The sequence below is a fragment of the Nanorana parkeri genome, unplaced genomic scaffold, assembly GCF_000935625.1.
Source record: "Nanorana parkeri isolate BGI_ZX_2015 unplaced genomic scaffold, ASM93562v1 scaffold212, whole genome shotgun sequence".
NCBI lineage: Eukaryota > Metazoa > Chordata > Amphibia > Anura > Dicroglossidae > Nanorana > Nanorana parkeri.
In genome coordinates this window covers 1,523,868-1,538,862 of record NW_017306480.1, presented here as the reverse complement: position 1 = coordinate 1,538,862, position 14,995 = coordinate 1,523,868, and the positions used below count along the sequence as shown (strand labels likewise).

Here is a 14,995-nt window from a genome sequence, read left to right as displayed (position 1 = left end):
TGTGATTGTCCTGGAGGAGAGGGGGACACAGAAGTGACTGTAGTGCTAAGGTCTATGAGACTTGCAACGCTACAGCTGGAGTGGGCACGGAAGTTCAGCGGGAGCTGGACTGCCACCCTTATGTATACTGATACTTTGTGTGGAGGAGGCAAATCTGATCACGACAGGTGGGTTTGCAGCAAAGTCACTCTGCAACTTACTGAACTGCAATAAGATCATTGTGCCCGGAATTGGGCTTTAAGCCCAACGACAAAAAGCCCAAAGCTGGAACAAACTATCTGCTGTGAATCCTCCATCCCAACCCTGACTACAGCTCACATCACAATTGCACAAAGCCTGATAATTATGTGCATTTACTAGAGATTTTGAACCTGAGTCTAGTTCTCCTTTAATATAATTCGGTGTACCTAATGTCAGCTGTGACAAGCTTTTGCAAATAAAAAAAAAAAGCAGAACTAACAATCGCTATCAGGACTTGTTCATTAAATATGCAATTTGCAATGTTTATACCATATGTTTCCTCTTCTGCTCCCTGAAACAAATGTCATTAGAGATCTGTCTCACATACATAGGGGTGAGACCACAAGCTAATTCCAATGGCTCTTCACACATGTATTAATCATTCATGTCCTCAGAACACAAGTGCTGCGTTATTGGCATTCATAACAAACAGCGATTTCCAATTACAGCTAAATATTTCACTGGCATTGATTTTTGCCAAGAATAAGGCTAGAAATGTCTTACAAAACTAGCAAATTTGTTTTCAAAAGAGAAGGAAATGTAAATCCACTGTATATTTGCAATGGGCCATTATGGTTTATTTGAGACTTAAAGCCTAACTGAACCTTTCAATTAAATTATTTGTGAAAGCAGCGGTCTGACATGCTCCCTTGGAGTTAAGGTGGCTATACACTTTACAACCATCGCGAGACCTTAGTCTTGCGATGGTTGTAAAGTAATGTAAAAAACGTACGATCTGCCCATCTTGGACAGGCAGATCGTACTTGCGATCATCGCAAGCCCGCCCTGCTGAGGGGCGGGCTTCCGATGACCACAATGCTGAACGGGCAGTGTGCGCGTGCGTACACCGGTCCGTTCGGCATTTGTCTCCCGAGCATGCCACAAACCAGCGAAAATCGTAAGATTTTCGGCTGGTTTTCGAACATGCTCCTTAGACAAAAGACGTGCGACCGTACAGTAAAAATGATCGCACCCCTTCCATACACTTTGCGATCATAGTACGATGTCCCGTGATTATCGTGCAATAATCGCACAGTGTATGGGCACCTTTAGAGTCGTTTCTCCAATTGGAAGGGAGTTTGAGCTTTGCTGATTGCAGAGTTCTAGCACAAAAGAAACTTCTGTTTTCAAATGCACAGCGCACAGTGGTCATTCTCAGCAGACTATAACACCAAAAACAACAGTAGATGCATATTTCGCACTGCTCTGCAATGCATGCCTTTCCATACATTGAGATGAACTACAGCATGCTGCCTTAGGCAGCTTATTCGGAACAAATGGGCTGCAGCACACCCCTACAAACAAAAATAAGTGCAAGCTGTATTTTGTGCAGTGCACCACAGTGCAGGTCATGCGTTGTGGTTTACTGCAGTGCGGTGCATGTAGGTTGCAGTGATGTGCTATGATGCCACGCAGCACACCCACACACATACAGTGTGTTACTGCATATTACAGTAACATGCACATTACTACAACGCGAATGTTTAAACAGGCCCTAAGACCTTACACATGTATTCTTTTATTGTACCCCGCATGTATTTATATATTTCAATAGGAAGGATTACTTGGACTTTAAGGAAGAGCCCCATGGCATAGAAAAATTAAATTGGGGCCCCAATATCTAACACAAAAATGAGTAAACTATATTATTTATGCCTTGCCTCTTGTAGAATATATTTCCTCATTATTTAGGAAATGGAGGACAGCCCTGGCTATGAAATGTATGCAAGAACAACAAGGGTCATACTGCTTACACATTACTCCTTCTTAGCAAAAACATCTCAAGAACCAGGATACAAAATACTTTCCCACTGGTACAGAGACCAATCCATCCTCTATAAATTTGCCATTTGGATGCCATAGGTCTACTGGTGTGACAGGACAGCATGAGGGACTATGAACCATGTATTCTGGAAATATGTGTATATCTTCCCCTTCTGGTATACAGTCAAGGTAGGTAATACAGGAATATGATGTATTCTGAGCAACAAGCACCTACCTCCTTTACCCATATACCTAGCTGCTATTCCAATACAAATATTACCTAACCAGACACTTGATAAATGCTGCCAGCTGCTATAAATGCTAGCCTCCTATATTGGAAACAATAAAACCAACCTAGTATCTCCCATTGTTTTGCCAAGATGCACAGCATTATGCAAATGGAAGACCTGATGACTTCCTTAAGAGCATGTACAGGAAAATGTTGATTTTTAGATGTAGATGTGGGTACATTTCACTTCCTACCCTCTTTACCAGGACTTTAAGACCAAACATACCTGATTGCCCCTACCTTGCCTGCAGGCTCTTTCTTATCTTTTTCTTTTATTCTACTTTTTCAACGCCCGTACCCACTGATCCACCACTACACAGCTCTTCAATAGGTTTATCTAACCCCACCAATATATCTTATGATAATCCAGTTTCTACCCTTTCCCAACCCAACTAGAAAGAACAAATGAAACTTTTCCGCTGACAAGGGCCAGTAATGTGCTTCATTCCTATATCTGAGTAGTTGTAGAGTACCCCCATGGGTTGGAGATCCTTCATGTTACTACATGGACATTCCTCAGAGTCAAATATGGAGTTTCCACTTTTTTTTATATTTAATTATCATTGTAACATAACAATTTCTGTATGTAAATAATTTAATAATTTATTCTTCCAAGCTTCAAAAATGAACAATGTTCAAAAACATCAGTCCTGCCTATTTCAATCAATCAATCAGGATTCCACTAAAATCTGATTAGTTGCTATCAGCAACACAGTTTTTGCTGATACACTTTTGGTATACACGTCCACTGTGGGGGATTTGTTAAACTAAAGCAACCCGAGCTTAGAAGAAAGATTTCTATTTAAGCGAAAATCCACTGTTTAATGTTCAGTGTGCATCTGGGCCCAGACTATGGGCATTAAACTCTCTGACCTCTCTAGCTGCTTTTAAAGTAGAAATCCAGTCTACAATGCTCTATATTTTTAAAACACCAAAGCCCCCCTTCCCCCCGCTGTATAGCTTTTTTCCTTTATTTTAACATTATTTTCACAGCTTTACTCTAGTAAAATGACTACAAGGTTAATTTATTTAGATATTAGCATTTCTGATTATAATGTATCATTATTATTATTAGACACATATTAAGGTAGATCTATACCCAATCGCTAAAATATAATTTAATCTTCACCATTTTGAAATGGGTCTAAACCCAAGAAAAATAAAAAATATATCTATCTATCTATTGATCTATCTATCTACATAGATAGATAGATAGATAAATAGATAGATAGATAGAGAGATAATTTGTTGTTTTTTATTGCAATATACAGTACAAGTCCTAGGGTAGGGTGGCTACATTAGTTTTCTTTTTTTCAGGCTTTTTTTTTGGCCAGGCACTACCTTTCTAAGGTGACAATTGTCCCTGAAGTGTGCTCCTGCGTTGTTACGCTATCACATGCATCCTTAGTAGATACTACAACTGACTGTATTGGCACACATTGCACAGGTATGGTCTTTGTTGTCACTATCATGAGGTTGCTCCTGGGCAATGACATGCATCTGACACTGGAGCGAATGCATGTAGACAGGAAGTGGTTAAAAGAAGCTGGAGGTGATCAACAGCGTTGACATACAAAAAAGATGATGTCACCTGTGCCTCCCACAAGTGGCGGATGCCAAAAATGAGGTGAGTTTTTTTGTAAAGCTTTTTTTGTGAAATCTTTTTTTTTTTTTTTTAAGATTTGTATTGCAGCTACTTTTATTTGGGTGGTGGGGGGCTGCCAGAAAAGTGGACCTTCTAATTTTCTTCATTCTTTGCTTTAAGGTTTAGATTACTACTTTAATAATATTGCCATTGGAAAGTGTGAGGAGATTTGGGAGCAGAGGGCATGGAGATAAACTAGATTCACCAATTATCCAGATATGTAGGGTTCTGCCTCATTGCCAGTGTCTGCCATCTGTCACAGTGTGTGGCCATCAATTTAGGTCAATGTTTGTCTGATTTACTAATGTGTGAAGTGCAGTGCAGTGGGAAGTGACCCTGAACCAAACATACTAAAGCGTAAAGGGAGCTGATGAGAAGCTGTATTCACTTCAAACATCCAATCTTGTTTGTTTTGTGTTTTTTTTTTTGGGGGGGGGAGTCAAATTACCCCGCAACTGATATTTGAAATATCTGAAATAAATCCGGCCTACTTCACTGCCTTTCACAGTTTAGTAAATCAGGCCCCTTGTCTGTCTGTCAATATCTGTGAGTCTACGCTGTAGTTTTCCTGCTTTAACGGGGATAACATACTGCCTGCAATAAATTGTTAGAGCTATTAGATTCACCTTGGATATCCATGACCTTCTTTGCATGCAATCAGTCCAGGGCATTCATATCACCACTGATCTCCCTGGTGAATCATAATATCTTTATAAATTGCAGCAGGGGGTATTCAAAAATAAATACAAATAAATCAATAAATGATCATATATATAATGTGTTTATTTTTTATTATTATCATTATGTTGTTGCTGTGATTGTTTATTGTTGTTATTATTATTAGCTATAAAGTGCAAAGTATAGAAACTCGTATCACCAAATCAGATTATGATTTTTGACCTAATGCTGCATATGCTGTATGTGAACTGCTGCTGCATATACTATAGCGCTGGTTTTGTCCCTAGGCAATTTTTACAGATGGAAAGTGTCTTTATTGCCAGAGCAACTAAATATATTCTCCTAAAATCTAACAATACTAGTCACATGATCGACTGAGTCTAAATGTTTGCTATAAACCACATAGACACTTTTATTTTCTGCACTTTTAATACAGAGGGCTATTGTATTTCAATAGGAGAATAGTGTATAAATTGCGCAGTTTCGCTCGCACTAATAACAACCTCTCTTGGATCATATTCCATATCACACCGTCTTCTGTGCTAGACTAAACTGCACAGTAATGCTTGAGATACAAGAGATAAGGGACGAAGGGTGCCTCACTGGACAGTTATTTTACTCATCCAAAGAGTAATGCTTACCGTATATACTCGAGTATAAGCCGTCCCGAATATAAGCCGAGGTACCTAATTTTACCAAAAAAACTGGGAAAAAGTATTGACCCGAATATAAGCCGAGGGTGGGAAATGAGGCAGCTACTGGTAGATAGATACCAATAAAATTACATGAATATTTATTTAAAAGAAAAATAACCTAGCTCTGTAAGTAGAAAAGGGGGTGCAGGGCTACATATCATGTACTACGGATCATTTAACCCATTCATATTAGCAGAGGATAATTGTAAATCTATTGTTCAGTGCACTCTATATGTAGTATATAGTACATATAGAGTGCCTGCAACAATACATTTACAATGATCCTCTGCTAACATGAATGGGTTAAATGATCCATAGTACAGGGCTACATACAGATCATTTAATCCATTCAGGTTAGTATAATTGTAAATGTATTGTCTGCACTGTATTAGCAGTATATACTCCATATAATAAATCCCCCCCAAATCTCCCCTCACTTACTGTGATTCACTTACTCGAGTATATACGGTATATTATTATTATTTTTTATTATTATTATTATATATTCTAATCAGCATTAAAATACAGTCTCTCCTATTGCTTCTATGTATCCCTCCATCTGAGGCCTACAAGCTAGCAAGGAAAATAAAAAATAGACCCAATGTAGAAAGGGTGGGAGAAAAGCCCATGGAAGGAACCTCTGCCAAATATTAATGTGAAAGGTAGAAGGATTATGTAACATTTTAACCCCCCAAAGATGAAAAAACCTTTGCATTTTGAAAGCTATGTCATTCGATGATAAACAGGAACGTATAAGTGCTTTTCCCCCACGGGCTTTGGATTCTGTAGTGCCAGAAGTGGAAGACTGTATCCCCCTGGGTGTGTGCATGAAACTGGTAGAATATTCATGATGGAACTGTTGCTTTGTTCACTTGGTGCTTTCTAGCTGGGAATCCCTTTCTGAATCCTAATAGATACTGCTGCAACCACAGCTAATTCTGTATCATTCCTATATTACAAACACTGCTATATGATTGATGTTGATGGTATTTGCAAGAAGAAGCAGTAACTTGCTATCACTATTGATGATGAGGCTAATCCTAAGCTACCACTGCTGATACTACTACTACTATTACATCTACTACCATCACTGCTACTCCCAGCAATAAAATGCCACTATCACAGTTAAAGCTAAACTCAAGGCAGAACAACAAAAAAAGAAGAAAATAGTGTAGTTCTTTAACAATAAATCCCTCACTTATTTTTTAAATGCAAGCAGATTTTGCATCTGTATCTGCCTCTGGCAGTCCTTGTGTGGCGGAGCTCAGACTGAGGGAGGGCTAAGCAGCTCAAGGAGCCAATCACTTGTGATTGAGTGGATGCAGCATGCTGATAGCACACAGTGAAAGAGAGGTGAACTCATTAGTCTGCTGCTTCTCCTTTCACTGTTCAGTCACAGGCATGGGGATGGAACTGAAGAAGGTTGCTGCCCTACCAGGCAGGGCTGTGCTCTGTGGTAGAGTCATGTAAATCTCAGGACTGGGTGTGCAGAGTAAAAATCCTTTCACTGGTAAAACAGTTACCACATATGTATTTTATGTGTGTATTTAACTCCCTGGCGTTCAGCTGTAGTACTACTATGACAAACACTAAAAATGCTATTACTGGCAATAGTAATAACTCTAAAAACAACATTATTAATATTATTGACTAATGCTATTGTTACATTGACAACAGTAATTAAAACAACTGATAGCTGAAGAGATGGCCTACTTCACTAAGTCTAATATGTCTCCATTTAGTTATGTCCATTGGAACAAATGTAAACTCACCTAATACATCTGTAAAATGAGTATGACCGCTCCTTATCACACTTTTAATATTAGCGTAAATTTGCAGAATCTAGACTCAAACAAAGATGCCACTCTGGATAATTTTTTTTTAAAGGGCTGCTAGCCATACAGCGTTGTGACCAGTATAGATAATATAGGTCCTCGTAGCGACCGCCACGGATGGTGCTGTACAGAACCTCAGATAGGTCACCAGAAAATTACTGTGTCACCTTGAGGAAGGGACCCTGCGCGGCCCCGAAAATGTTGCCTGTTTTGAGCTGTGTGACTTTATTTGCATTAAACTCTATTTTCTTTGCATTCTGGAGTGCTGGTGACCTAACTTCACGCCTTTCTGGTTCAGTTACTGATGTTTACAAAAACTGAAAAAGGTAAGGAAAGGCTGTTTTAATGCCTGGAGAACCTTTTTTTTATTAAAGGAGAACTATGAGGTGAGTGATTTTCACTCAACCTCATACTTAGAGCCGACGTGTGACAGTAAAACTGTCACATGTCAACTCAATAGATCGGGAAGTGAGCAAACACATACCGTCGCTCGCTCACTTCTTGATCATGTCCCTGCAGAGAGCTGTAACTGTCACTCACGGCTCCCTGCAGGGATTCCCTCCTTCCCGCTCCGATCCTCCAGCGCTGACTGGCGGAACGGACGGGGGAGGGGGCAGGTATAGCTGGCTCTGCCTCTAGATAGGCAGAGCCAGCTGTCAATCACGCAGCTGGGTGGATCTCGGCAGTAATGTCGGGATGCGTCCTGGCTGCTGCGTTCTCAGTATACCGCGAGCTACTGAGCTTTGGGTGACGGGAGGACGCTAGTTTGTGTCCTCCCATGACCCTTAGGAGAACTATGGGGAAAAACACTTATCCCATAGTTCTCCTATAAGCAGCAGACAACACTAGAAGCCATGATGGAGTGTTTAAGGCCAGCTAAAGCAGATAACATTTTTCAGATCTGCAGTGTTGCTGGTATGCTGAATTACATACTGGCTTCTTATATCTCTCAGGGTCTGCAATGAAGAGATTTCCCTACCAGAATTCCCAGCTTTGCCCATGCCATTACCCAGCCATTTGATTGGGTCACATTACCTTGAAGAACACTCCATAATGCAGAGTAAGGAATGATGGGGCAGACACACAAACTACTGCAAGGAGAACTTTCCACTGAATCTTTGAGAGAAATATAAGAGCAGTGACTGACTGAATCCAGCAATGCTCAACGAAAACCAAGGCATCAGTTCCACTTTGAGTTTTATTGTTTGTAAAGTGGGGAAGTGTAAGAGCCTCATTTAGGTTGGGGAAGTGTCAAAGCCTCATTTAGGTTTGTGTTGCTGCCTGTGTACCCATTGAGGAGATTTCCTATTACTTCCTGTTTAGATAGCAGTGGTCATCAGGGCAGGAAGTTAGGGGGAATCTCTTCAAAAGAGACACAGGCAGCAATAAAAACACTCTTCTATTTAGCAAAGTAGGGAAAGGTAAGAACAGAAAAAAAGAAAATAATCTCTCCAGACAATAAAAACCTGGGAAAGGTTCTAACCCTCCTGATGCCACCCAGAATGAATGAAATACAACTTTAGGATGGGGTATCTCATTTAAATTTTAGCATGTCCTCTGTGTTTTGGCTTTGAGGAAAACTGTAACAGCTCCATTTCAAATAACAGAAAAGATAGGAATGATTATAGGAAGACATGCAGTATAGGTAACAACTACTCCTTTAAGTCAACCCCTATAAAGACTAAAGAGTTCTATACTATATATATACTGTACAGTATATATATATATATATAAATGTCCAGGGCGCAGGCACAATTCAAACATGGTGCTTATCAATGTACATGCATTATATGACTGTTTATTGTTCATAGAGTAATTCTGGGGTGAATTTTCTCTTTAAGGGCAACTGATGCCCTAAGCACAGCCCAACAGAGGTACCTTGTTTGGCCCCTCCATTGCTTAACTGACAAGACATTAAGGGGGTTATTCACTAAAGGGTGAAGAGTTTGGAGAAGGCAGGAGAAGTGAACAATCTTGGACAACAGAACTGGAAAATGAGCTGAACCGGAGAATGTTTCCAAATCAGCTTTGTTGTCCTAGATTGTTCACTTATCCTGCCCTCCATAAACTCTTCACCCTTCTGTGAATAACCCCCTAAGACTGTGCTGAAAGTGAAATAAGAGTTTTAAAATATATAAATCTTATTCAGTTTCCTTCTAAAACAGTCCCAGGCCGGAACCCACACTTACATGAAATAAAAATGTTTACATTTTATTTATTTAAAATATTGGGTATGGGTCAGAATCAAGCATCTAACTAAGGTCTGATCAAGGGAAATCTTTTAAAATAATAATTACCATAGGAATTCAGAACTCTATAGGGCCTGTAGACAAAGTCAGACAAGCCCCCTGGAGGCCGCGGCAATCAGACCTCAGTAAGAATACATCTGTGAAGGGGGAGGGATTGGCTGCCTCAGTGTAAAGCGGCAAAAAGGATATGTGCACTTTGTTTTAAAGTGCACTTATCCTATAAGGGCATGATAGTTAAGGGAAAAACTCTGTGGTACTCCTTTTCCTTGATGCCCTAAGCACATGCTTTTTTTGTATACATGCTCTTTTATATATATTTTTTATGCACTTTAATGGTGGCAGCCTTTCTCTTACATTTATTAATATGTTACTTACTCAAACCTGTGTAAATAAATGTAAAAATCCATAGATACACATAAAAATCCATAGATACATATACCACGCTGATAAAAACCAGGGCAGGGTTGAAATTTGTTGGACAAAAAGAATGTTTCACAATTTTGGGTATTATTGCACATTACCAGTTGTTATTCTGCTTTACATTATGTTTTATAGTATTGGACTCACCTAAAGTTTGCAGTACCAGTTTAGTGGACCAACTTAAGCCTTTTTCATAGACTCAGTTCACTCTTAGCCAGATATGATTTAGTAAAACATTTATCACCAAGAAACTAGGACAATTCCAGGGCAGAATGATTGCTCCATATTTAACAGAATGTTTTCTTCCAATAAATATAGAGCAATCACTTTGCCCCTGGTTTGCCCCAGTTCTGTCTTAAAGATTATGGTTTAGTCAAGTCAGGTGTGATAGAACACTTTAAGAACAATAAATCCTTTAATGTTTTTTGTCATCGATGAAAAATTCTATTGGTGCAGTAAAATATTGTATTCAGTTTTTATGTCTAGTGTAAAGGCAAATGTTTGTTCCTACAGCATTGTTATGCCACCCTGTCTTCAAAATCTTCTTCATATGTTTAGGGCTAAGATCTGTCAGAACCTTTGAGATTTTCATCATGTGTATATTGCATAAAGACATCGTTCTTAACTTATGTACTTATTTTGTATAATTTTCTAGGTAAATTGATCCAACAAACCTTAAACTTTTTTGAAATGAGATTACTAAAAAAAAAGGGCAAGCAACAATAAATAAGGACTGGCCAGGAAAAAAGGGGAACCAACTGAAAAAACGAAAATATCTACAAACATGCAAGTACCCTTGAACTTGAGTTATGTACACAAATCATATGATCGGACCATAAGAAAGACAAATAGGAATGTTGTCTTACCTTCACTGCAGTCTTTTCCTTGAAACCCGGTCTGGGAACAGTCGCACATGGCTTCTTCATTGACAACTGAACAAATTCCGCCATTCAGACAAACCTGATCTTTGTCACATGGGTTTGTAGTGTCCTCCAACTTAATGTCACTGTAGGTTACAGGAGAGGAGTCTGTGAAATTGACCCGGACATCAGTTATCCAACCTTGAAAAGGGCTGTGGTCTTTTACTGCTGGGAACGTTAATTTGAGCGTTGAGGATTTTAGTTCAGGTGGGATCCCACCTATAAAAAGATTACTGAAGACCGTCATATCTCTCCGTTTCGATTTCACTTCCACCCACTTGCTTTCCTTGTCTAAGATTAACGTTGTGTTCTTAAAATTTCTCTTGATGACCACTGAGTGCCAGTTGTTGTCATTAACTGCAAGATCTGTTAGGAGAGAAGCTGGTTCGGCACAGAAGATAGAAAAGCTTAACTTCAATTTTCCCTCATAGAGAATGAGCTCCAGGAAGTCGCAGAAACCCTCATCATCAAAGTATATAACGAGTCCACTCGATCGCTTGGTCTTCATGTTAAAACTCATCTCACTCTCACAACATGCATTCCACTTAGGGAAGCGAGTCCACTGGCCTTCTGTCCCAGGGAATTCTAGGCCACAGCCCAGGTCCACCATGCATCCAAGAATTAACATCATCCAGATAATGAGTCCCCCTTGCTTAAGGACACTAGCCATTTTGAATGACTTAATGTCTTGAGGGTCCTTTAAATTGCGTGGATCTTCCAGATTGACTTCTTAGTGGGGCTCCAATCCAACAGTAATATTGTGTCTTACTCTCGTGGCCCACCAGTGCTCAGTGGACAGCCAAGTAGGCCAAATTCACACTTAATTGTTAAAGATTTTTTGTAAAAATATGGATCTCTAATGTTCCATTGTACCATGCATGGTGGCCACCAAACTCTTCAGTAGTATTTCAGCGAAGCCCAACTCTTTTTAGCATCCAAATCTGGATAATCTTTTGGGAGATTATCCAAAGCTAAGCATACACCGTTCTCTTCACTTCTCACCTAAATCCCACAGTAAGAGTAGATCATGGACGGGTTTGCCATGGCACTACAAAAGAGGGCATGAATCATCACTCATGGTTCTCCTAGATCTTTCTCTCCCGCTCAAGCAGAAATGATGCACTGTTAGACCGAAGCAAGCCTTCGACATGGAAAATCTTAACAACTCTTCTTTTTTCCTTTCCACAACAATAATGAGATCCCATTCAGATGACGTCTAATACAACCCATCAATCTGAAAGCAATTTAAATATCAGTAAGTACATCATCTACAATTTCTATAGGCTAGCATGATTCAATCAAATACAAATGTGACTAGAGAGCTCAGCAGAGGACAATTAATTTATTTTTTTATTATTATTATTTTTAATTGAGGTTCATAGCAAAAAAAGGGACATTAATAAACAGCCAAATAATGCACAGTAGCACAACAAAGCATTATTATCCTGGGCACATTAAAGCTATTATCAAGCCATTTTTCTTCTGGACCTTATCAATTTTATCTACATCTTATACACAACGAAGAAATCCATACAAAGCTATCAGTCACTTCCAATGTGTTTGGATACATGATGAGGGAGCGCACTAACCCAGCAGGTTGCTAGCGAGCTGAGCTGCAAGCGCGCCTTAACATTTAATTTTCACAAGGTGAGGTAGAATGTGAATGAATACTGAAGAGATGTAATCACCATATCAGGTATTATTTCCTTGGCTACCTCGCCTCTTTTCCCCACTCAGCAATGCCATGATCGCTCCTACAGCAAATAAAAATCCAATTTGGCTCATGCGCTCTTAGCGTCTCCCAAGCTATTTAACCTTTTCACTGCTGCCAAGGCCTCATTTCATCAAGGGGTTAATCCCCTCCACCACCAACACCACCACACACACACACACATGCCATCCACTTCCTCATTAAGAGACCCAGGCGCAATTTAGTCAGCATAAACCCTTCCTAAGCATTAATACAGCTGTTACATCTCTCACATGTGAGCTAGAGGATTTAGACAGAAATCCCCATGTTAATAAGAGCCAGCCATCAATATCGCATCTGTCACTTTGCCTGCTTTTAAAATCACATTTTCCTCCATGCCAGGAAAGGGTTAAAAACAGCCCCTACACGCAGATCGGAGCAGGAGACAATAGCAACGTGCTGCAGAAGGTGATCATCTCCATATAATTCTGCCATTGCAAGCCCTTGGATGCATCTTTTCCTCCTAATTTATTGCCTAGACACGACAGCTCGATGCCTAATTAACACTTTTTTTTTTTTTTTTACAAGCAGAAACTAGCTTTAATTTATGGCACCGCATTGTGCTCCTGCTTTCATGGATGATCTCTCATTACAAGTGACCAGGGCAAGGTGATCCCTTAACCAACACTTTCAGAGAATGCCAATGGGCAAAGTTCCTGCATGAGGCACTCAGGCGGCACCACCACCAGTCTCACTGCTCATAATACAGACAAGGAAGCCCGGATACTAGTGATTCTGCCTGCAAGCAAAGAACCCTCTATAGTGTAGTAAAAACATAGCAACAGTACTCAAACCTTAAACATTGTTATTTATAACTTAGATAGGAGACACCATGTCCCTTTGACAACAAGAAATGCCATGTCGGGAAAGTGTTAAATCACAGTTCAATCAGCATGCACTTTAAATAGAGCAAGATAAACATTTCCCTCTTGAGACACGCAATTGTAAATTGTAAAAAAAAAAGATGTGTATTTAAATAAGTGTGCCTGTGTATACATTTCACAGTGGGAAGCTCTTGGCTTGTGTATCCCTACTCTTGTTACCAAGCACGATACCCTCAATGCTTTATCAATACCATAAACTAAAGTCTTATCATTTGACAAACGTGTCTGAGCTCGGACCGCTACCGTAAAAAGACAGCCAGAAAATAAAATACATATATTTTAACTGGACTTGTCATTTCTACACCTAACCCCCCCCTTTTACAATCCTTAGGGGGAATCCTTATTGTACGGACACCTCTGTTAGAAAAGACCCCGAGAAAACACAAACTAAAAGGGATGGAAATGGCATGAAGTCCTGCAGGGCTCTTTGCAAAAAAAGAGCCTTAGAAAGACACCATAAATCTTTCCTCTTATTTCATCATCACATTTCTTGATCCCAATCCATCCCTGCTGAAAAGATCGATTGGGTACCTACAGCACCGTGTCTGCAGTTCTAGAAAAAAAAAAGGAATAAGGAAAAGGAGGAGGAGGAGGATGGGGGTTACTTCTCCTGCCACAATCAGGGAAATATAAGATAATGAAGCTGAGAAATAGCACTAGGGGTGCATCACATCTCATATTCGCCTAATCCACCCACCCCTCCCATTTTTTTTTTTCTTCATTATTCCGTCGCATAGACATTACCCAGGACCACATAGCCCCGAATAACGGAGACTATGGGCTGTAAATAAAGAATCGCCGCAGCCAAGTTGCTAGCAGCGCTCCATGATCTGTACCTGTTCAATATGCTGCGCGCACCCAGCCCTGTGCATCACCCACAGACACCCGGACGGCTTCCATGGACCGGAGGAGAGCCAGAAAATGGAACATTACCTGCGTCTGGTGTACGGTGCTGGTAGAAGGATTGAAGGAGGTTGTCAGTCAAGGGAGGAGAAGGGAGAGAGAGAAGGGGGGGGGAGAAACAATTGCCCAGGTCTTAGAATAAAACAAGCGCTCTGCCTTTTCAGCAGCTCCAGGCTTGTGCTCCTATCTCCAGGAGTGAAGGAGGGGATGGAGAAGAGGAGGGACTCACATGACGCCTGCCACTGTCCGTCTGCAGACTGAAGGCGGGGTTTTGCCGTGCCTGGGCTCTGCTGCAGCACCATGGACAGCGCCGTCTCTGCCTTTCATACTCCGCTCCAGCCACGCAGCGCTATTAGCCCGATCGATAGACACATACGTGCAGCGATTTTTGGGGATATTATTTTGTGCCCCCCTCCGATGTGCGAGGAGGGTTCTCGGCATGCCTTGTGTGCAAGGAGGATCGCTCCACCCTGCCGGCCGCTGGGTGGTGCAGCCTTGTGCTTTGCCAGTTCACTTTGTCACTTTACATGGAACCAAATTTACAGGTATTTATATAGCGCCAGCAATTTTACATCACATCAGTCTCTGACCATTCACATCAGTCTCTGACCAGATTTGTCCCCAGGCTGGGTGTCACCCGGAGCGGTCACCCGCCGGGGTTACGCCACGTGTGATAACATGCATGCGCGAAGCCATCACAAACATATGTAATGATGTCATATC

The 14,995-nt window shown here is 40.6% G+C and overlaps 1 protein-coding gene across 1 annotated transcript in view; it reads right to left on the bottom strand.

The window, feature by feature from the left end:
• The window catches only part of LOC108786450 (neurexin-1-like), a 135,706-nt gene extending 121,361 nt beyond the window's left edge, over positions 1–14,345 (bottom strand). The window contains exons 1-2 of the mRNA XM_018555748.1: positions 14,303–14,345; positions 10,682–11,969 (exon numbers count right to left, since the gene is read on the bottom strand). Of these exons, the coding sequence (XP_018411250.1) occupies positions 10,682–11,405 (724 nt within the window). The 5' untranslated portion in view covers positions 11,406–11,969; positions 14,303–14,345. The remainder of the gene's footprint in view (positions 1–10,681; positions 11,970–14,302) is intronic.
• Positions 14,346–14,995: the final 650 nt, after the last annotated feature.